Source organism: Saccopteryx leptura, chromosome 13 (assembly GCF_036850995.1).
Source record: "Saccopteryx leptura isolate mSacLep1 chromosome 13, mSacLep1_pri_phased_curated, whole genome shotgun sequence".
NCBI classification, from domain to species: Eukaryota; Metazoa; Chordata; class Mammalia; order Chiroptera; family Emballonuridae; genus Saccopteryx; species Saccopteryx leptura.
In genome coordinates, this window is record NC_089515.1 from 31037567 (window position 1) to 31059809 (window position 22243).

The window sequence follows — 22243 nt, forward strand, 5'->3', positions numbered from 1 at the left end:
TGAATATGGGGTTCATCTGTCTTGAGTATGGTGTCGCCGGCTTGAGCATGGGATCATAGATCATGGTCGCTGGCTCGAGCAAGGGGTCACTGGCTCTGCTGGAGCCTCCATGGTCAAGGCACATATGAGAAAGCACTTAATGAACAACTAAGGAGCCACAACGAAGAATTGATGCTGCTCATCTCTCCTTTCTTGTCTGTCTGTCCCCTTCCCCCTTTCTTTCCCCTGATTCTTGCTAAAAAATAAAAAAGATGTGCTGCTGAAACCCTTAAGTGTTGAACCTAAACTCCTTAAATCCCCTTAACCAAGGGCTGGCGGGCTGAGCCCACAGCAGCCGCTGGCAGCTGGGAGAGGCGGGGAAAGGCCTGGCAGTCATTCCGCCCATAAAGTTTTCAATTTAGTAAGATGATTTGAGATGATAAAGAGGCATCTGATAAAGTGCACATCTGTTCTTTGGGAAGGAGAAAAGAATGCAACATAAGGATTCTATCATCTCGCTCCCTGGGGCCTCATTCAGAGGCTGACTTTTATACCTTGGATTGAAGCCAAAGTTCATTGTGAACTTGAAGTGTTGAGAAAAGTAAATTCACCTTTCGGTTGATTTTATTATGACTACATTGGATAGAATTTGGAGAATCTGGACCGAGAGTCCACTTGGAGCCGCAGCGGGGCTCAGAGCCAGGTAGGGGAGAGCGGTGACCACCTGTGGGCATCCATCCATCCAGGGAGCCCTTATCCCAGGCCTTCCTGTGGGCCACAAAGCTAGGAGCCTGACCCTGGCCGGTTGGCTCAGCAGTAGAGTATCGGCCTGGCGTGCGGGGGACCCAGGTTCGATTCCCGGCCAGGGCACATAGGAGAAGCGCCCATTTGCTTCTCCACCCCCCCCCCCTTCCTCTCTGTCTCTCTCTTCCCCTCCCGCAGCCAAGGCTCCATTGGAGCAAAGATGGCCCGAGCGCTGGGGATGGCTCCTTGGCCTCTGCCCCAGGCGCTAGAGTGGCTCTGGTCGCGACAGAGCGACGCCCCAGAGGAGCAGAGCATCGCCCACTGGTGGGCAGAGCGTTGCCCCTGGTGGGCGTGCCGGGTGGATCCTGGTCGGGCGCATGCGGGAGTCTGTCTGACTGTCTCTCCCCACATTTCCAGCTTCAGAAAAATACAAAAAAAAAAAAAAAAAAAAGCTAGAAGCCTGAATCCAAATTGCAAGATTAGCTTGAGAAACCAGGACAAGCAAGAGCTTAGGACCTGATATATTCTAGATAAGTTTCTGTCAGTTTCAGGATACAGAATCCCGCTCAAAAGAGCTCAAATAAAATAGGTTTATTTAAGAATATATTCTCCTGGCCACCTAAAACAGAAGCAGAAGAGCTGGCCTCTTGGGGGTTGGACTAAATATTGGAACAAGGCTAACTTCTCTTCTCAGGGGCCACAAAGAGTCTCGTTTTGGCTTTTGTCTCTTCTTTTTGCACCTGATCCATCATGGCCCCCATGCCCAAGTCTACATCATGATCCCTCAACTCGAGGGCCCCCCACTGAATGCCTGTGGTACCTGCTGATGTCGGGGTACTGTGGAAGGCCTCAGAGGGGAAGAGATCTCCAAGGAAAGGAGTATAAAGTGAGCTGATCAGAGGCTGACAGCAGACCCACCAGGAGGTAGGAGAAAGAAACAGTGTGATAATGGGAGCAGGTAGTAGGTCTGTGTCTTTGGCTCCAGAGAAGAATGAAGGATGGAGCAGCCTGTGGTTTGCAGAGGTGATGGGTGAGTGATGTGGGGCAGCTTCCTTTTGGGTGAACCTGGTGTTGAGGCCAAGCCTGCTAACTTCATACCCACTTTGTCATTTATATTATTTTCATGGGAAAATACTTTATGAGTTCCCATCAACCATCTTAATACAGGGAATTGGAGGACACAGCCTCGTGAGAGCTGGTTGCGTGACTGAGGATCAGTTCTTTGCCTCTCAGTTTTGCCAACGGAACGGTTGTGCCTCACTTCCCGGAGCGTCACTTTCTGGTTCGTCTTAACCTGATTCTATTTTTGCTCTCCTTTAACTGAGTTTTAGTTTGTATTTATTGAATGGGATTCTGTTTCCTGTTCTTAATTTAAATAGTGGTTGGTTTCTAAAGCAGAGTGAAATGAAATAAACCACACTTAAAGTCTTTTTATTTATGCAACCCTCCAATCCATTGTTCTAGCATTAGTGACCTAGATATAAAAAATATTTCCTGCCTCGACTTAAAAGAACCCGTGGTGGATTTTTTTTTGACAAAATAAAGGATGATTTACCAGTAAGTAATTACCCTCCTAAAGTGTTTGAACTTACTATTTTTTTTAAAGAGAGAGGAAGGGATGTGGGGGTGAGAGAGAGAGAGAAGCATCAACTTTTTACTCCACTTAGCTGTGCACCCATTGATTGCTTCTCATACATACCCTGACTGGGGCTCAAACCGGCAACCTGAACTGGTGACCTCATGGTCAAACCATCAATCCCGGGATCTAGCTGGCGACCCCAGAATGAAACCAGTGACCTCAGCGCTCCAAGACAACGCTCTCTTCTCTGCATCACTGGCCAGGGCACATTTGTAGTTTTCTTAAAGCTATGTGCCTTTGCTCTGTATTTCTTGGCCTCTTGGGAATTGAGTTTTGTTTCAAATGCACTTACAACTCAAGTATTTTCTCATTGGGCACAATCATTTTTGGACAAAACTAGTGCCACAACCCTTCAGAGTTACCCACTGTATAACAGACATTGGCCCTGTCACTTCACCTCATGAGACCACATTTCCTTATCTGTAAAATGGGAGGGTTGGACTCTAAGCTTCCTGGGGGTCAAGAATGAGTCTCCCAGTTCCTTTGCTAAAGATAATCTGTGAATGGATGGGGACTCACGGTGCAGGGGCCGCTGCAGGCTCGTCTGATTGGACAACCAGGACTTTTGGCTCCTCCTTCATCGATGCCTCATGGAAATTTGGAACAGTCTGCTCAAATTGCATCTAACCCAAGACCTCTGGAGACACTCCAGGTGACTCCCACAGATTTTGGCAGGAATGAGGCTGTGGCCTCCCTCTGTCCTATCTGAGACAACAGTAAACAGCAGTGAGCTGGAGAGAGGAGGGTGAGAAACCTCAGCCTGCCTCCTGCAGCAGAGCCACGTGAGGAACGGAGACACAGCGCACCGGTGACCAGTGAGCCAGACTGGGAGAGCCAGAGACGCAGCTCGAGGGCGGCAGGTGGCCCTGCTGGTGTGAGTTTGGAGTGAGGCTCCCCCCGCCCCCATCATGCTAACCTGAGCCTGATGTGTAGGACAAAGTCACATACCTGCTGGGGCTGTTCACACAACATCTGCAGGTCATTATTTTTGTGGTTTCTGAGGAGGTCCAGAGAGAGGAGGTGATGGTGGTGGTGGAGCTGCCAGTGGAGTCTCGTCCCGTGTTCTGGTCATCTTCTCTCTCTTTGCTGTCCTTCAGGGATCCTGCATGCCCATAGCTGAGAGGAAGCCTCAGCTGGCCTTGACACTGAACCTCTCTGATTTTTTATCGGCCCCCATCCTGCTTCCACTGCTTTTTGTTTCCCAGGTTCTCCATTACCCTGTAGCATCCCTGCACCTTGGCTGCCATTGCCCGAGGACGTCCTGTCCTCCCCCACATTGGCACCCACCAGAGGCATGACCTTTGCATGCACTCCGCAGTGCAGAGGTCCTAAGGGGTAAGCCCAAGGGACAAATCTGGTCTGCAGATGGGTTTTATTTGTTATGTAGTGCTTAGTTCATTTTTTAAACTTACCGCCAACATTTAAAAATTAGGTTTCTCATAAATATTCAGAATTTTGGCTTCTCTTGGAAGTTGGAAGATCTGGCCATGCTGGTCTAGCAACGCCACATGGTGACAATCAACGGTGTTTCATAATGATGAGTTGAAATCCAGAGGAACAGATGCGCTGTGGTTTGCCACAGACCCACTGCTCTCTATCCATCTTCCCCACCCGCCCCTTTCACTCTGATGTGTTACTTGCATGATCCTCCCAACTCTAAGCATTTGAGTTTGCATATTAGGCTAGGGGGTAAGAAACACCATATTTGGGCCTTCATTCAGGTCCCATAACCTGGTCAGGGCCACCACTCTCCTTCTCCATTAAAGGAGGAGGATCCTAGCCTGACCAGGTAGTGGCCCAGTGGATAGAGTGTCAGCTGGGATGCTGAGGACCCAGGTTTGAAACCCCGAGATCACTGGGTTGAGCATGGGCTCATCTGGCTTGAGCATGGGCTCACCAGCTTGAGTGTGGAATCATAGATATGACCCCATGGTTGCTGGCTTGAGCCCAAGGGTCAGTGGCTTAAAGCCCAAGGTCACTGGCTTGAATCCAAGTCCCTGGCTTGAGCAAGAGGTCACTGGCTTGGCTGGAGCCCCCTGGTCAAGGCATGTATGAAAAAAACAATCAATGAACCACTAGGGTGCTACAACTATGAGTTGATGCTTCTTATTTCTTTCCCTTCCTGTCTGTCTGTCTGTCCATCTCTCTCTCTCTCTCACTCACTTAAAACAAACAAACATGCCCTGGCTGGTTGGCTCAGCGGTAGAGCGTCGGCCTAGCGTGCGGAGGACCCGGGTTCGATTCCCGGCCAGGGCACACAGGAGAAGCGCCCATTTGCTTCTCCACCCCTCCGCCGCGCTTTCCTCTCTGTCTCTCTCTTCCCCTCCCGCAGCCAAGGCTCCATTGGAGCAAACATGGCCCGGGCGCTGGGGATGGCTCTGTGGCCTCTGCCCCAGGCGCTAGAGTGGCTCTGGTCGCAACATGGCGACGCCCAGGATGGGCAGAGCATCGACCCCTGGTGGGCAGAGCGTCGCCCCTGGTGGGCGTGCCGGGTGGATCCCGGTCGGGCGCATGCGGGAGTCTGTCTGACTGTCTCTCCCTGTTTCCAGCTTCAGAAAAATGAAAAAAAAAAAAACAAAAACAAAAACAAACAAACAAACAAACAAACAAGGGAGGGGACCCTAGAGCTTCAGCTGTTGCCGGTTGCCTGGTAGTCTGGAGAGAGATCCTGCCTCCGGAACCTCTTTTCTTCTTTCCGTAAACTTTCATTCCCCGGCCCCTGCTTGCAGTACAGCGTGTCATGTCCAGGGCTCTGCAAGCACAGGGGGAAATGCAGAAGAGTCAAACAGGACGCCCGGTGTCTTGCAGGGGTGCTTAATGGCCCAGCACATGTGTTGGCATCAGTACAGGTTCTTTCCGCCCCAGTGAACCCGTGGGATAGAACCATTAGTAGGTATTAACCTCTCTGAAACAAAGGGCCCATTACACTTTGCTGACATATGCCGTCATCCCAAAGAACATTAGTTAACTTAGCCGCGATTTACCTGTATTCTCTTAAAGGTAAGAATTGCTCTGCACTTGTCCTTGAACCAAGCTGAAGTCTGTCCTAAAAGATCAAAAACAGGTCATGAAGCTCCATGCTGGTCATTCTGCCCCTCTCCTCTAGTTCTCTAGAGAGGGCTTGGGTTGGCCTTGTCCTGGCTTTGATTCCCAGGGTTCCTTGCTACTGTTTCTGTGACCCAATGTATGGGGTTTGGGTTTGCCCTTTGAGACATTTTTACATCTTTATTGGTAATTTGGTCATCTGTGCAAAGGCCATGCTATAAAATCCTTCTAGGATTTTCTATGAAGATAAACATACTTTACCTCATTAAGCTCCAGTTTCCTCATCTGTAAAATGGAGATAATGATCACTCCTTACCCCACATGGGTGCAGTGAGAATTAGCTGAGAAAATATATACAAACATTAGCCAATCCAATTTGGGCCAATTCGAATGGATGCATTTGTAAGCATCTACTATGAGCTCCACATGGTAGAGATAGAGAGGTGTTGTCTCAGTCCTCAGGGAGGTCATTGTCTTGTAGGGGCAACGGGCTGGTTCACAGATAATTATTTACGGGCTTGGTATGATTGAGGCTGGGAGCTCCTTGAGGGCAGGAACTGTGTCTGATCTGGCTTTCTGTCCCTGGCACCTGGTACAGTGCCTGGCACAGAGAGGGGTTCCCCATAGAAGCTTGTTGAATGAATGAATGAACGAACGAACAAGTCAAGGGCCAGGGGGGAGACATTAATGAAGCCAAGAAGAGGGCTTCATGCAGAAGGCTGAGCTTAGAATTTGAGTCATAATTGCATTAAACCCACAATTTTATTTGGGGACACTGACACATTTATATTATTTACCCAATTCATCCAGAAACATGAAATGTCTTTCTTTACTATTCCTCTTGTAGTTATACACATTTCCTATTAATGTTATCCCAAGTCCTTTATGTTGACTATTTTGAATGGGCCCTCCGAGATTTCCTATTGGCATGTTTCAGCCTGAGGAATGGGCAGTGGGTGCCTGTGTCACGTCTCAGAGCTGAGTGAGGTGTTCCTCCCTCTCCTTCTTCATATCCAGCTGGGGACTGAGTTATGCCCGTACATCACCTAACTGGCTCTCCTAAGCACCCTCCTCTCCATTGCTACAGTCCCTCCATGCTCCAGGATGTTATCACTCCTTGCCCAGAGAAGGGCATTAAGGTCTGTGGTATCTGACATCCTGCAGCCCCCCTCTCTGAGTCCCGCCCCCCCTCTCCAGCACTATGTAGAGGGTGTCAGGGAGGCAGGCAGTAAACACATAAGCAAATAAAGATCATTGCTGGTAGTGCTCAGTGATCCCCAAGGGAAATAAACGAGGCCTGAGTATTCTTCTAGAATCTCCCCTTAAGCTTTCAGCTCGTTGGTTCATATGTTGGCCCTCAGTGTCTCAGGGAAGAATTTAATAGTGTCCACCATGCTCCCATGTCCTCGCGCCTCTCTCTTCCTGTCTCACCGTCAGCTGTGAGCACTGTGTGTCTGCATTTCCCCCTGCCAAGCCCCTCTAGTGCTCCGCTGCAGTCACACCTGCTCTAGAAGCATCCCCTCAAGCTTCTGGAAATCTGTGTGAAGGGGCCTCCCCAAAGAATCCCCGAGGGTCTTTGAGGACCAGCAATTCCTCTCTGTAGGTTTGCAGAACCCAAAAGGACAAAACCCCACTGGAAGTTCAGGTGACAGTCATTGCCGTGAGGCAGAGAGCTGCTACTCCTTTCTTACCTGTCTTCTTCTCTCTCCCTTTCCTTCTTCCAAACGAGACTGGGATGAGCTCTGAGACCTTGCTCAAGTTTTGGCCATGGGGTAGGGCAGAGATAAGCCCTCACCTGTCAGGTCAGTGCAGGCATGTCCTGAACTGGGGGAGGCTGGAGTCTGGGCAGAGCTCCACTTGGGGGACAGGGAGGGCTGGTACAGTTGTGCTCCTGGCCAGAGCTTAGGCCACAGTATGGTCATCAAGATAAAAGAGGCTGAGGCCTCCTGAAGTGACCTGAAGAGTAATCACTGGTAAGATTAGGGCTACACTGTGCCAGGCACTGTATTAGGTGCGTTCACGACCTGAAAAGTTAGATCCTATTATGTTCATTTTTACGGATAAGGAAACTAAGGACTCAGAGAAATGAAATATCTTGCCAAAGACCACTTATATCAAAAGAAGCTGTGGCCCTGGCCGGTTGGCTCAGCGGTAGAGCGTCGGCCTGGCATGCGGGGGACCCGGGTTCGATTCCCGGCCAGGGCACACAGGAGAAGAGCCCATTTGCTTCTCCACACCCCCCCCTCCTTCCTCTCTGTCTCTCTCTTCCCCTCCCGCAGTCAAGGCTCCATTGGAGCAAAGATGACCCGGGCGCTGGGGATGGCTCCTTGGCCTCTGCCCCAGGCGCTAGAGTGGCTCTGGTTGTGGCAGAGCGACACCCCAGATGGGCAGAGCATCGCCCCCTGGTGGGCAGAGTGTCGCCCCTGGTGGGCGTGCCGGGTGGTTCCCGGTCGGGCGCATGCGGGAGTCTGTCTGACTGTCTCTCCCTGTTTCCAGCTTCAGAAAAATACAGAAAAAAAAAAAAAAAAAAGCTGTGCTATCAAGCCGGGCAAGTTGTTTCCCTTCTATGTTCTATTCCTACCTAACACCCTCCCATCTCTACTTGTTGGAACCCTTTGTGTACTTCAGTGCCACTTCCAGGAAGTCCTCCTGGGCTTCCAGATTGGGAGTGGGATTTCCTTCATCTGATTGCTTTCACTGTTCTTTGTGCCTCGTGGCTCCTGTGAGGGGTGGAGGGGGTCAGTGTCTGGTTCACTACTATATCTCCCACACAGCCTAGCATATTGTGGAACTAACTTGATTCAAGGTAGCTGCTGAGCCCTGGCTAGAAGTGAGCATCTGGTTCCGAGGGAATCCATTGGTTCTGAGCTCAGCTGGAAGCGAGGGGCCCTCCTTTGTGCCTGGAGGGGACCATTTTCTAGTCAGTCTTCAAGGACATCTGGCCTGATCCCTGGTTTAGGGACTGAGAGCTTTGACTATCAGTACTTGTCAGGGCAACCCCTGGCAGGCGGGGTTTCCCTAGGAAGGTGGAGAGTGGTTTGCTGGGGCAGCTTCCCTGGGGACTCAGGCTCCCGTTCCTCATCTGCCTTCTCCTCCCTCTTCTCCTCCTTTGCCTCAGAGGCCCTGCCCCACCCTTTGGGCACTCCACACATCAGAATACAAACAGATCTCTCTGAGCCGAGCCTTCAGATCATCCCTGACATGCAAATCCAGAAAGTCTCCCTGGGAACCTGCCCCTTTGTGGTCTAGCTGCCTGGGAGAATAAGGAGCTGGGGTTTTCCCGACCTTATCTACTGGGACATTTGCTACGGATTATTTAGGTTGAAATCTTCTAGTCCTGTATTGTAAAGGCCATCAGTGGAGTCAGATGGGCCTGGGATTGTGTCCAGGTGTTGCTCTGTGATGACGGTGGATGAGATATTTCAAGTTTTCCAAGCCTTGGTTCTCTCATTTGTAACTAAAACTTGTAATAGTCCCCACCTCACAGGACTGTGCTGCGAATTAACTGAGAAAATCCACAGAAGGCAGCAAACACAGCCCTTAGCACACGCAGAGTCCCCAGTAAGCATTATTGGTTCTCTTAACAGAGCTCTAGGCTTCCATTTAGAACTGTCGCCCTGTCAACGGCACTTAGCCTATCTTGGCCAATCAGCTCCGCTCCCCCAGGGATAACAGCATGACGGCACATCACCTGGGTCACTCGAGTCTTGAAGTATATCTTCAGTTAATGTTTTTATAGTTATTTGATATCTCAAGTTGTTATGAGTGGGCGCCATTGGGGACAAGATTTAAAGAAGTCTTGTGCCTGGATGCAGTGGGTGTTCTTCTTCCGCTGACTGTCGCTGACTTTCTGTGGGTTCTCAGCCTGAACTTGGTTGTGCTAAGTCTACTTTAAGGAGAACTTAAACATTTGCTTAAATTGTGATACTTCGGGTATAAAATGTCTTTTTTTTTTTTCTTTCTGAAGCTGGAAACGGGGAGACAGTCAGACAGACTCCCACATGCGCCCAACCGGGATCCACCCGGCACGCCCACCAGGGGCAAAGCTCTGCCCACCAGGGGGCGATGCTCTGCCCCTCCGGGGCGTCGCTCTGCCGCGACCAGAGCCACTCTAGCGCCTGGGGCAGAGGCCAAGGAGCCATCCCCAGCGCCCGGGCCATCTTTGCTCCAATGGAGCCTTGGCTGCGGGAAGGGAAGAGAGAGACAGAGAGGAAGGAGGGGCGGGGTTGGAGAAGCAAATGGGCGCTTCTCCTATGTGCCCTGGCTGGGAATCAAACCCGGGTCCCCCACACGCCAGGCCGACGCTCTACCACTGAGCCAACCGGCCAGGGCCATAAAATATCTTGTCTCCATGCCTTATTGTTCCATCCCAGGCTGCTCCATCAGACTTCAGAACAGTTTTAGAGTCAACAGAGATAGTAACAATAGAAGTAATAGCTAGCTCACTCAATGAGTGCCGACTGTTCTATGTATTAGATCTCTTAATTGTCATAAGAACCCTATGAGTTTCTTATCCCCATTTTATGGGTGAAAAAATTGAAGCACAGAGAGGGTAAGTGATTTATTTAAGATCACACAGGTAGGAAGTGGTAAGGTCAAGGTTTAACCCTAAGCAGTCTGATTCTGGAGCTTGTACTCTAGGTCTAACTTGCACAGCACCTGACTTACTAGAACCTTAGGTATACAGCGATCTGGTGAGTTGTAGGCTGTTACATTCAGGGTCCGTGACAAATCACACCTAGCATAGTCATTTCCTTGTACAGTCCTTTACCTCAGTGGCACTGGACTTGGTCATGGGACTTGGTTTGGCCAATAGGACACCAGTAAGCAGAAGCTGAAAAAACATTGGGTCTGGTGTTTTTGGGACACTGCCTCTCGGAACCTCGAAGCCATCCTGCTGCTGTGAGGAAGCCCAGGGAACCCATGTGGAGAAGCCACATGGAGCAGAACCGAGGCCCCAGACCCGTGGCTCCAGGTGCGCCATCTCAGCCATCCCCCAGCCGTTTTGGTTTTTTTTAACTTATTTTTTAAGGGACAGAAAGAGAGTCAGAGAGAGGAGTAGACAAGGACAGACAGACAGGAACGGAGAGATAAGAAGCATCAATCAGTTTTTCGTTGCGTGTTGCGACACCTTAGTTGTTCATTGATTGCTTTCTCATATGTGCCTGGACCGGGGGGCTACAGCAGACCGAGTAACCCCTGGCTGGAGCCAGTGACTTTGGGTTCCAGCTGGTGAGCTTTTGCTCAAACCAGATGAGCCCGCGCTCAAGCTGGTGACCTCGGGGTTTTGAACCTGGGTCCTTCCACATCCCAGTCCGACACTCTATCCACTGCGCCACTGCCTGGTCAGGCCCCCAGCCGATTTGAGCCATCCTTAGCTCAGGCCCCAGACACTGTGGAGCAGAGACAAGCCATTTCCCTTTGTTCCTTGCCCCAATTCCTGGCTGTCAGAATTAGAAGCAAGCATACAATTGTTATTGTTTAAGCCTCTCTGTTTAGAGGGGTAGTTTGTATGTAGCAATGAATGATGGAAACAGCCAAGAGGCCAAAGCCAGGCTGAGTACGAAAGATATGGACCAGGTGTGCAAGAATGCCAGGGCTGAGGAGAGAACTGGAGGCTTGAAGCCAGGTGACCAACAGGTGCTCCAAGAGCATACCTAAACCCAAGGTCTGGTATAGTTCAAACCACCATCAGGGACCCAGGAAAGTGGCGACACAGGAATTCAGAGTGGATGAAGGGTCCACCACCAAGCAACATGTATATCCGACTGGAGGCTCTGGGAAGAGAGCTCAAATCTGATGATTAGAAAGCCTCCATGACCTTCTGCCTGGGCAGGAGCAAATTCTGAGTCCTCATCAGCCAGTACAGGACAAAGCCATGAGCCAGTTAGGGACTGAAGAAGGAGGGCAGATCTCGGAAGGGCCCACCCAACACTGTCTGAGAAAAGGAAGAGAAGGTTTTCACCGACTCTCTTGAGTTCCATCTTGCCAAGGTGTGGACTCCTTATTTTTTTCTTTCCCTTGTCAGAATAGAAAATCAGAAAATAAAGATTGGAGCACAACTTCCCATCTGTGTAAACACAACTATGTTTCTTTCCCACTAGAAAAAGGTTTCCCTAGCAACTGTGTGTGTGTGTCTGTGTGTGTGTGTGTGTGTGTGTGTCTGTGTGTGTACCCGTGCATACAGACATTGCAAACTGCAGAGCACGCGTTTTTAGGCAAACCGTAATCTAGTTCTTTTTGAAGATCTTTTTAGTTCCTGATTTTTTATAGTTATATATTTAATAAAATTTGGAAATTTCAGAAAGTATATAAGAAAATAAGTCATCCAAAAATCAGTCAGAGATAATCACAATGGACATTGTGGATAACTTCCATCTAACATTTTTCCTTTTATTTCTGTATGTGCTTTCTCTAAAAGGTGGAATCATGCCCTGGCCAGGTAGCTTAGTTGGTTAGAGCATCATTCCGACATGCTGAGGTTGTGGGTTTGATCCCTCCCTGGTCAGGGCGCATACAAGACTCAACCAGTGAATGCATAAGTAAGTGCAACAACAAATTAATGTTTCTCTCTCGCCCTCTCTCTCCCTTCCTTACTCTTTCTAAAATCAACTTTTAAAAAAAGATGGAATTATACTAGAGTCTATTGGAATCATATTGGGTACTACTTTCTAACCCGTTTTCTGATTTAATGATGATATGAACATGTTTCTCATTTAGCAACTGTTTTCTTCTAAAACAGTTCAGAAGGTTACAAGGTGTTTCATTATATTATTATTCATTTTACTACTCCCCTACTGGGCGTGGTTAGTCTTTATTATTAAAAACGGTGAGAAGTACATCCGTTGTCCTTACTATCAATCAGTTTTTTAGTACCAAAATCCAGAAGTCATATTCTTGGCTCCAAATCATATTGCCTGTTTTAAAAGCCTTTGATACATTTTGTTAAATTACCTAATAAAATGTCAATTTATATTGCTCCTCCCCCAGCCCTGTACAAGAATCCCCATTTTGTTATATACTCGCCAATGTTAAATCACTTCATTGACAAAAATTGGCAATAATCTTTTAACTCATTTCCTTTTCCCTTCTGTAGCATTTGAAATTTGGCATATATTTAAAAATTGCTTGGCACCAAATTACTTAGGATTACACGATGTTATCATTGTGGTTGTATAGTTCATTCCTGAATCAATCTTTTAAATGGGCTTTGTCATTTTTTTTTCCCTAATGAATAATTAAAACTTCAGCTAAGCCAGGGTGGCCTGCAGTTTTCTGACAGAGGTCTACAGATGTTTCATTCATTTGCCTTGCCTAGAATGCTTGCTCACTCAGACCATACCTGCACAGGGCTGAGGAACAGGGGTTATGAGTATGGATTCTAGAGTCAGAAGGAATCCAAGTTCAGTCCCTTACCAGCTGGATGACATTGGAGAACTTACTCATGAGCTTCAGTTTTTTTATTTTTTATTTTTATTTTTTATTTATTCATTTTAGAGAGGAGAGAGAGAGAGGAGAGAGAGACAGAGAGGAGGAGCTGGAAGCATCAACTCCCATATATGCCTTGACCAGGCAAGCCCAGGGTTTCGAACCGGCGACCTCAGCATTTCCAGGTCGACGCTTTATCCACTGTGCCACCACAGGTCAGGCAGGAGCTTCAGTTTTATCTTCTGTCAAAGAGGAATAATATTACTTATTCATGGGATGGCTGTACATTTGCATATGACCAAAAGGCATGACAAACTGAGACCGCCTGAGGCGCAGGTGTGAGGCTGAGACTGCAGGAGCTGGTGTGGCTCTCAGGCCCCCACTTCCAGCCTATCAGAATCTTTTTTACTTGCTTAACCCTCCCACCTTTTTTTTTTCTTTCTTTATTTTTATTTTTATTTTTTTGCTGGTATACTGTCCCCAAATGGATACCTTTCTTTCATCATTTAGGTCTTGGTTCAAATGTTGTCTACGCAGAGAGCCTTGGGCTCTTTTGTGTCATTGCTCTTTCCAAAGCTTTGCTTAAGTATCTACAGAGGCTTAATCCCCCATGCAATGACTTGGTCATTGTTGACTTCCACCCCATACACTAGTACCATGAAGTATACTGTGAAGGTAAGCTCTGCCTGTCCCTGCCTTCAGGAATCCAGCACAGTGCTGCCTCAAGCAGTCACTTAACCAAGGATTTACTGAATGAATGGACCAGTAATAAAGCGATATTTAGGATCTTTACAGGAGATTACTTTTTCTTTTCCATAGAGTAAAGCAAAGCAGTTTCTTGCTAGATTTATTTACCTCTCATGGGTCAGTTGTAAACACATGTATTAAAAAGTCAGTGTTGGCTAGCCAGTTGGCTTAGTGGCAGAGTGTCAGCCTGGTATGTGGATATCCCAGGTTCAATTCCCGGCCAGTGCCCACAGGAGAGGCAACCATTGGTTTATCTACCCCTCCCCCTCCCTCTTCTTTCTCTTCCTTTCCCACAGCCATGGCTCAGTTGGTTCAAGTGCATCAGCCCCAGATGCTGAGGATGGCTCCCTGGAGTCTCTGCCTCAAGCACTAAAAATAGCTTGGTTGCAAGCATGATCTCAGATGGGCAGAGTGTTGGCCCCAGGGGTTGCTGGGTGGATCTGGGTGGGGCACATATGGGAGTCTCGCTATTTCCCATCCTCTCAGTTGGAAAAGAAGAAAAAAAGTAAAAATAAATAAAAAAGTAAATATTAACCTAAAAATAAAAAAGTCAGAATGAGAAGCAACAAATAAGTGTTTATTTGAGATCAAAGAATTGCAATTTGTGAAAAACACATTCAGGCAAAAACCCAAATAGTGTTCCCCCAAAACAGGTGAGAGGGGCTCAGGTCTCTCATGGGAAAGGGAAGGAGGATGAGGGAAGCTGCATTGAAGAAGAGTTCATTGGTTCTGGATGAGGTGAGATTAGATTTGTACTTCATGGACTGGCTTGAGGTTCGGTCACCAGGCAAAGGCGAGATTTGTACTTTCATTGATTGGTTAGCGATTCAGTCATTGGGGAAGTCCAGCTTCATTAGTCCTCACAAACAGGATATTCTTGTTGTTACTATTTGGAATGTTGGCAGTTGTGTCTAGTGTGGAAGATAAAACAAGATGTGTGGGGCAGTTCCTCTGAAATGGCTACTCTGGCCGTATTTTAATATGGCCCCACTCAAGGCATCTTTCATTCCATGAACATGAGAGCGAAGATGATCCTGGCAGGGTTCCTTCAGCATGTGATGTATGCTTTGACACCAGACGGATTGGGAAAGAATCTCTCCACCCGAAGACTGTGTGTTCCCAGTGATATCTTAACTGCTGTAAGCCTCAGTTACCCTGCATTTAAAATGGGAACACAGCCACTGGAGGGGGGTGGTGTGAGGACTAAGTTGGCAACATGCATGTACCTGCAAATAATCAGCACTTAAAATGGTAGTTATTCTTGTATAGGTCTACCAGAAAGTTCTGTCCGTTTCTATCACAAGTTTCGACACATAAGCACATGTTTATTTGGCGCATGTGTGCGTGCCTCTCTATTTTTATCACTTAATGTATACATACTGATGTAGCAAATTAACTAAAACAAAGTTGATTCACATTAGTCTTATGTGTGAAGCGATAGTGTACCCATGGCTACTGATAAAGTTCATTTACGCCACTGTAATTTTTACGAATTTCAACAAGGAAGAAATGCTACAGAAGCATGTCTGTTGCATCCACCATATTCCCCAGACTTAGCACCCTCCGACTATCACTTGTTTTTGTCCTTACAAAATTTTTTGAAGGGCAAAAAATTCAAAAATGAAGAAGATATCAAACAAGCACTGGTTCAATTTTTCGCATCAAAAGATAAAACATTTTTCAAAAATGGGATATACAAATTGCCCTCACGCTGGCAAGAAATCATTAATAATAATGGCAATTATATTATTTAATAAAGTTGATTGACGGTAAGAAAAATTTGTATTTTGTTTTATTCCAAAAACGGACAGAACTTTCCGGTAGACCTTATATTTAAGAAAATTAAAACCCAAGTGATGTTTGGCGCTAAGAATGAGGGATGGGGGAAATAATTAATATAAAGTTTTGTTTATGAATTACCAAGTTAAGAATATGAATTCATAGTCTCTATTGTTCGTATGAACAATATTGATCAATGGAACAAGGCTGTCCCCTCTCGGACTTTGGAAAAGTCCATCCTTTTCTGCTGTCTTTGGATGTACATAGTTAATATTTCATTAATTATGGTGGAGGGGCGTTGTGTGTACATCAGTGTCTTATCTGATGCATATAATTAAGCCACTTTTTTGTTGGGAGCGGAAGAAAATTGAGCTTTCCCAAAGAAAAGCAGCTTGCTCCCAAAGTTGCTAACAGATTGCTTCTTAATTGAACTTGGGAGGTGAATTATATGGTGAATTAGAAAAAAGAACAACTCTGAATTTAGTGAATTGTTCCATAAAGGAAACGGTGGGATTGAATTGCAAATGCTGGATAGAAACATCTCAGGCTGGCCCCCGGGCATCACGGGCCGCTGACCTCTGCCGTATTTCAGCGAGAGCCTGAACGGGCCCTGAGCTCTCTTTTCAAGGCCTGGAGGGCATTCTTTCCCAGAGACCAGCTGTAAGCCTGGGTTTCTTATGCAAAGGAGACGTTTGAATAAACCCCTGTGACTAATGAAATCTACCAGATCTTTGCATATCCTCTCACTGAAGAAGTAATTAACCAAAGATCAAATAGAAGGATATATATGTATTTTTTTTCAAATATTTTTGTCTTGAAATCATACCTAGAGAAAAGTATATCCCACACCCCAAGTGCCGCCCCTACTGCCCGATCTTTGTCTGCATCAGGCTGTGTTTCTCCCCTCCTTATTCTGTGTGCCTGTTACTGCAGTGTTAGCCACAGTCACACCTGTCTTACCCATTTGCCAGTTTCTAGTGAAACAGAGCAATACTTTCCACCAATTGAGACCTGCGAAACTTTTCTTAGTGTTTGATGTCTGTCTCCAGCCCCACATCTTCCATTCTTGGTGAGCTTGGAAGGAGATAGGTCGGTTGTAACAACATATCCTGAGATGGGGCTTCCTCTTACTGGATTCTCTGAATATTGACTCTCAATCTTCGCTGCATTTTAGAGCCACGTGGAGAGCTTAAAAAAATCCCAAGGCTCAGGCCAGGCCCCACATTTAGACAAGAACCTCTTGCCCTGGCTGGTTGGCTCAGTGGTAGAGCGTTGGCCTGGCGTGCGTGGGATCCGGGTTCGGTTCCCGGCCAGGGCACATAGGAGAAGTGCCCATTTGCTTCTCCACCCCCCCCCCCACTCCTTCCTCTCTGTCTCTCTCTTCCCCTCCCGCAGCCAAGGCTCCATTGGAGCAAAAGATGGCCCGGGCGCTGGGGATGGCTCCTTGGCCTCTGCCCCAGGCGCTAGAGTGGCTCTGGTCGCGGCAGACCGATGCCCCGGAGGGGCAGAGCATCGCCCCCTGGTGGGCAGAGCGTTGCCCCTGGTGGGCGTGCCGGGTGGATCCCGGTCGGGCGCATGCGGGAGTCTGTCTGACTGTCTCTCCCCGTTTCCAGCTTCAGAAAAATACACACACAAAAAAAAGAACCCTAGAGGTGGGACCCAAGCATCAGTATTTTTCTAAAGAGCTTCCCAGGTGCAGCCAAGATTTAGAACCATTGCTGCAAGAATATCTGCATTCCTCCCTCCGAAGCTGATAAAAACAAATTTTCCCATCAGTAAGGCTGAATTGAAAATGATTGAGTTCTCTTTTCAAGCACTGTCTACCTAATTTGTCCACTCCTCCATCTGTTTATCTGCCTGTCCGTCCATCCATCCATCCATCATCCATCCATTCATCCATCCATCCATCCATTTATACATTTATTTTATTGAGTCCCGGCTCTGTGCTAGGCACAATGTTGGCTGTTCATTTGGGGGCAAGATAAAATCCCTTTCTTCAAAATGCTAAAACCTAGAAACCAGGCTCCCAGCTGAGTAAACAGGAAATCACACTACCTTATGACTCGGGATGTAAGTCCAGGGGGCTGTGGGGGCACAGAGGAGCCCCTCTAACCTGAGAGGAGCAATGAGACAGCTTCCCAGAGGAAGTGGTGTTCAGACCGACACTCGAAGGACCAATAGATTTTGGCCAGGTGAAGAGGTGGGTGTGGCTGAGGCAAGTGCATCAATAAGAAGGAAGTGGAAGTCCAAGTGCTGTAAGTAGCACCTTCAGAGCACAGCACGGGAATGGGGGAGAATGGCAGGAAGCCCCGAAGCACCAAGGGAGGGAGGCCAGTGGGGCTGTATCACAGGGACCTCATCAGTTATGGTAGGAGTTGGAACTCATCCCAGGCGCAGTGGGGAGGCTTGCCAGGGTTTTTCATAAGGGGAGTGGCCAAACCACATTAATTCCAGGTAGATCCCAGGCTCAGCTGTACTGGAAGCATGAGATTTGAGCTTCTGAGAAAACTCTTCTAAGAATACAGAGCCTTCAGTCTCTTGCTGTTAAGGATGACAAAGAAGGGATCTGTGTTGCTGACTGCCAGGACCTCAACCTCGTCGCTGACTTTGGACATCCTCCCACAGACCTGGAAGATGCCCTGCGTCCCTCGGGAATCACCAGCCTCTCCAAGGCACCCCTCGTTCTCCCGACTGTTTTGGGGTCTGAGGCTGAGCGGAGGGAGCATGGGTTTGGGGGTCAGACAGGATCCACCTCTGGTTGTTACCACTACTAACAGTCACTTCACCTCTCGGAGACTTGTTTCTTCATCTGTGAAATGGGAATATTTGTGGCCCTTGTTTCACTGGGTCTTTGTGAGGCTAGAATTATAAAATGTAAAGCCAGGAAAGCACTTAGCATTGTTCTCAGTGCATAGCCAGCACCGTATTTGGCACTTAGTGAGCACTTACTCTTTCCCTGCCCCATCTACCATCTACCGGAGGGCACCCATTCACCCCCAACTCCGGAGCTTGAGAACCCCAAGCGCCAAGAGGTGAAGGGAATCAACCCGCTCGCACCTCCCCCTGCTTCAGGGGTGCTCGGTTCCCAGCCTCCTCAGCCTGTGCTCCTCAACCAAAGCCTCCAGCTAACCTGGGACAGTCTGTGCCCAGGTGTACTTACAGGTCTATTTCTTTTGTTTCCCCAGCCCTTGTGCAGGAGCCAAGCGGGTCTAAACTTACCAATCTTCCAGGCTGGGCGTGCTATATGGAATCTCCTTTCAAATCCTAGCTCCTGTATCTTTCTCCTATCCACTACTGCAACCTGGGCCATATTCAAAGCTGCAGTTACAAAGCTCTTTTGTGTCCTCTGGTTCCCATCTAGGGCTCTCAACATAAAAATTCAAATCCTGAAATGGCCTTCAAGGCTGCACATGAGCTGACTCTCCAGACGCTCCCCTGCCCACTGGCCTCGCTGCCTGCTACCCTCTCCCTCATTCATTTTATTCCAGTCAGACCCTCTTCCCTCCTGCCAAGTATACTCCCACCCCAGGACCTTTGCACCTACTATTCCCTGGGTTTGGAATGCTTTCAGAGAGCTGCAGACTCTCTCCCTCACTTTCTTCAGGCTTCTGCTTTTTCTTGCCTAGCGTTCACTGTTTCGCTCAACCTCATTTATTTTCTTCATAGTGCTTATTAACAACCGACTTGGATATGGAGCTGCCTATTTGTTTATCATTTTCTCCCCTATCCTCCATCAGAATATAATTTCCATGAGGTCAGGGTAGGGTTTGTTCAGTGTCATATCCTGTGCAGCAGAAACAGCATCTGGCATGTCGCAGGTGCTAGATAAATATTTGTTGAATGAGTGAGTTCCTAAACAAACCCATGACCTCATTTGGTCCTCGCAGCAGCCCATTTGACAGATGGAAAATACTAACACCCAAGGTCTATATCCACAGTCACACAGTGGAGGAAAGACGAAGCTAGTCCCAGACAGAGCCTTGGCCTTGGACTCTCCTCCACCCCGTACATGGCATATTCCTCTGCTGGCCAGCGATTTTCATACCACCAGGATTTCCCCTGACCTTTCGCCTGAGAGGAAATGATACCGCAAGGGAAGAATACCCAGAAGGCCGGGAGCTGGCAGTGGACGCCCCGGCAGCTGCAGGGAGTGTGTGAGTGGATTCCGAGTTGGCCAGAAAGGCATCGGAAAGAGCAGGATGAAGGCATACAAAAATGTCAGCATGCGCCTGGTCCTCCGCCAGCCTCGGAGTCCCAAGAGGGGAAGAGGTAGTCTGTCTGTGGAGCTGGGATGTGGGACCACAGGGCCGTCTCCAGGACTTGTCTGCGGCCAGACCCTGGCGTTCCGTGTTTGGGACCCTTCCTGGCTGTGTGGCACAGGGAAAGACCAGAGGGCTTTGACGAGGAGGCTGTCCTGAACTCTCAGCTTCCATGATGGGCTGGGCAACCCTAGGATAATCATTTTGTGTCTGTTTTCTCTTCTGTAAAACGGGATGACACTCTGCCGCTGAGTATTCTACTCAGGGTTAGAGGGGATGTGGGGAAACTGCTTTATAAGCGGTAAATTTCTAAACAAAAGCAGAAATAATTTTGCATCAGTACACAGATTGTCCTATAGTTACTGTGGTGTGGATTCCTATGTATAATAGTCTCTCATGGACACAGGCTCTGTCCTCAAATCTGCTTCCTGGTGTCACTACCTACCCAGTTGCTCAAACTGCAAATATAGGAGCCCCTGGTGGCCTTTCTGAATCCCACCAGCTTCTCTTGTTGCTCTGCCTCCAGCTCTGTCTCGAATGTGACAGGTCCCCAGCATGCCCATTGTGCTGCCCAGCCCACACCACTGCTGTCTCTCCTCTGAGCCTTCCCAAGGCTCCTAACTGATCTCCTGGCTTTCGCTTTTGCCTGCCAGGGAGATCTTGGTAAAACAAATAAAAACACATCCCTCTGTCCCTCTTCTGCTTTAAACCCTCTCCCTTTGGCCACCATGATCGACGCCTCCACAGGGCCAGCTTGCTCCTGATCTCGGTTCTTTCCCATCCTGCCTCTGCTGGGGGTTGGACTGACCAGAGCTCTGTGTGTCTCCTCTCTGGAAGGTCTTTTCTGACCACCTTCTAGGCAGCTGCTCCAATCACCGTCTACCATTTATTGGATTGGATCTGCAGAGCATTTTCTGAATGTGCAATGATCTTATTTTTCTTTTCTTTATTGTCCAGCCATTTAGAATATACTCACTTGTCTGTCTTGTTCACTGCTGGATCCCTAGTGCTGGAACTGTACCTGACTCACAGTGGGTCTAGTAAGAATTGGTGATTGAAGCCCTGGCTGGTTGGCTCAGCGGTAGAGCGTCGGCCTGGCGTGCGGGGGACCCGGGTTCGATTCCCGGCCAGGGCACATAGGAGAAGTGCCCATTTGCTTCTCCACCCCTCCCCCTCCTTCCTCTCTGTCTCTCTCTTCCCCTCCCGCAGCCAAGGCTCCATTGGAGCAAAGATGGCCCGGGCGCTGGGGATGGCTCCTTGGCCTCTGCCCCAGGCGCTAGAGTGGCTCTGGTCGCGGCAGAGCGATGCCCTGGAGGGGCAGAGCATCGCCCCCTGGTGGGCAGAGCATCGCCCCTCGTGGGCGTGGTCGGGCGCATGCGGGAGTCTGTCTGACTGTCTCTCCCCATTTCTAGCTTCAGAAAAATACAAAAAAAAAAAAAAAAAAAAAAAAGAATTGGTGATTGACCATGTTCCTGGTGGGGATGGGTGTGAACTGGCTTAAAGATCTTGGCTACTAGCTACCCAATTTAAGCATCACTGTCCATGACCGAGGCAATGTCTGAGAGTCTGATTTACAAAGTAAACAGTTTCTGAAAGGAGACTCACCCCAGAAAGGAAACCATAATGCCTGTTTAAGCCAAGGCAGCACGGATGACATCTCTGTGCCTCCACGGCAGGGGGACTCCGAGGACCATGTCCTGTCCGCCTGTGGGCTTTCTTATCAAGGTGCGGAGTGAGGGAGCTGATCGTTGGGATTGGCCTATTAGTATATTTGACTGCAGGTGCCCTTGAGCTGATCAAGAAGAGTGATAGTTTTATAACTTGTGAATTATGTATGTGAGTATAAAAAAGCAGGTTCTTTTCTGCCCTAGCATCTAGACCAGGTCCCAGCATATGGTAGGTACAATAAACTTCTGCTGAACAATCTCTACTGCTCGCCGGGGGCTCTGATCACCCCCCCACCCCCACCCCCCCCCAGGCCTGGTTGTTCCTGCACCTCTGGGTGCTGGTGCAGAGAGGCCGACACGTGCTCACGTTCCCTTTCCTATTCCTTCCTGCAGGTGGACTTGAAGAACAGTCGGCCAAGAGCTGGTCCAATGCTACAGCCATGAATGCCAGCAGCGAGGAAGCCAGAAAGGGTAACTGAGGCCCCACCAGGCCTTTGAGGGCTTTAAAAAAAAAAAAACTGTGGTAAATTTCACATGACATAAAATTGGCCATTTTAATGTGTCCAGTTTAGTGGCATTGCATGCGTTCACTGGGTTGCACAGCCGTCAGCACTGACTAGATCCAGATTGTTCTCGACAAAGGGGACTCCAGACCCACTAAGCAGTCCCTCTTCCTTCCCTGTGCCCCACCCCGTGGCTTTGGGACCCTCTTATTACACCTTTTATCTTAGTGGACTCAAGTCTGTGGGCGTGAGGGAGTGAGTCCTTTTGTTGAGTGGGATGGGCTCGCTGCCAGAGAAGGGGAAAGAAGGGCGGCATTCAGTTCTCAGAGACTAGTGTTCGGTTAAGCCTGTGGCTCTCAAACTGTTTGAAGTCGGGGCGCATTTAAAATAGTACAAATAATGTAGGCACACTATATACAGATTTCTGAGAAATATGTTATAATAATTAAGTCA

The 22243-nt window shown here is 48.4% G+C and overlaps 1 protein-coding gene across 1 annotated transcript in view; it reads left to right on the forward strand.

Annotated features, from left to right (window-relative positions):
* TLL2 (tolloid like 2) overlaps positions 1–22243 on the forward strand; it is a 146174-nt gene that overhangs the window by 43564 nt on the left and 80367 nt on the right. Inside the window, exon 3 of the mRNA XM_066355432.1 lies at positions 21681–21758. Within this exon, the coding sequence (XP_066211529.1) occupies positions 21681–21758 (78 nt within the window). The remainder of the gene's footprint in view (positions 1–21680; positions 21759–22243) is intronic.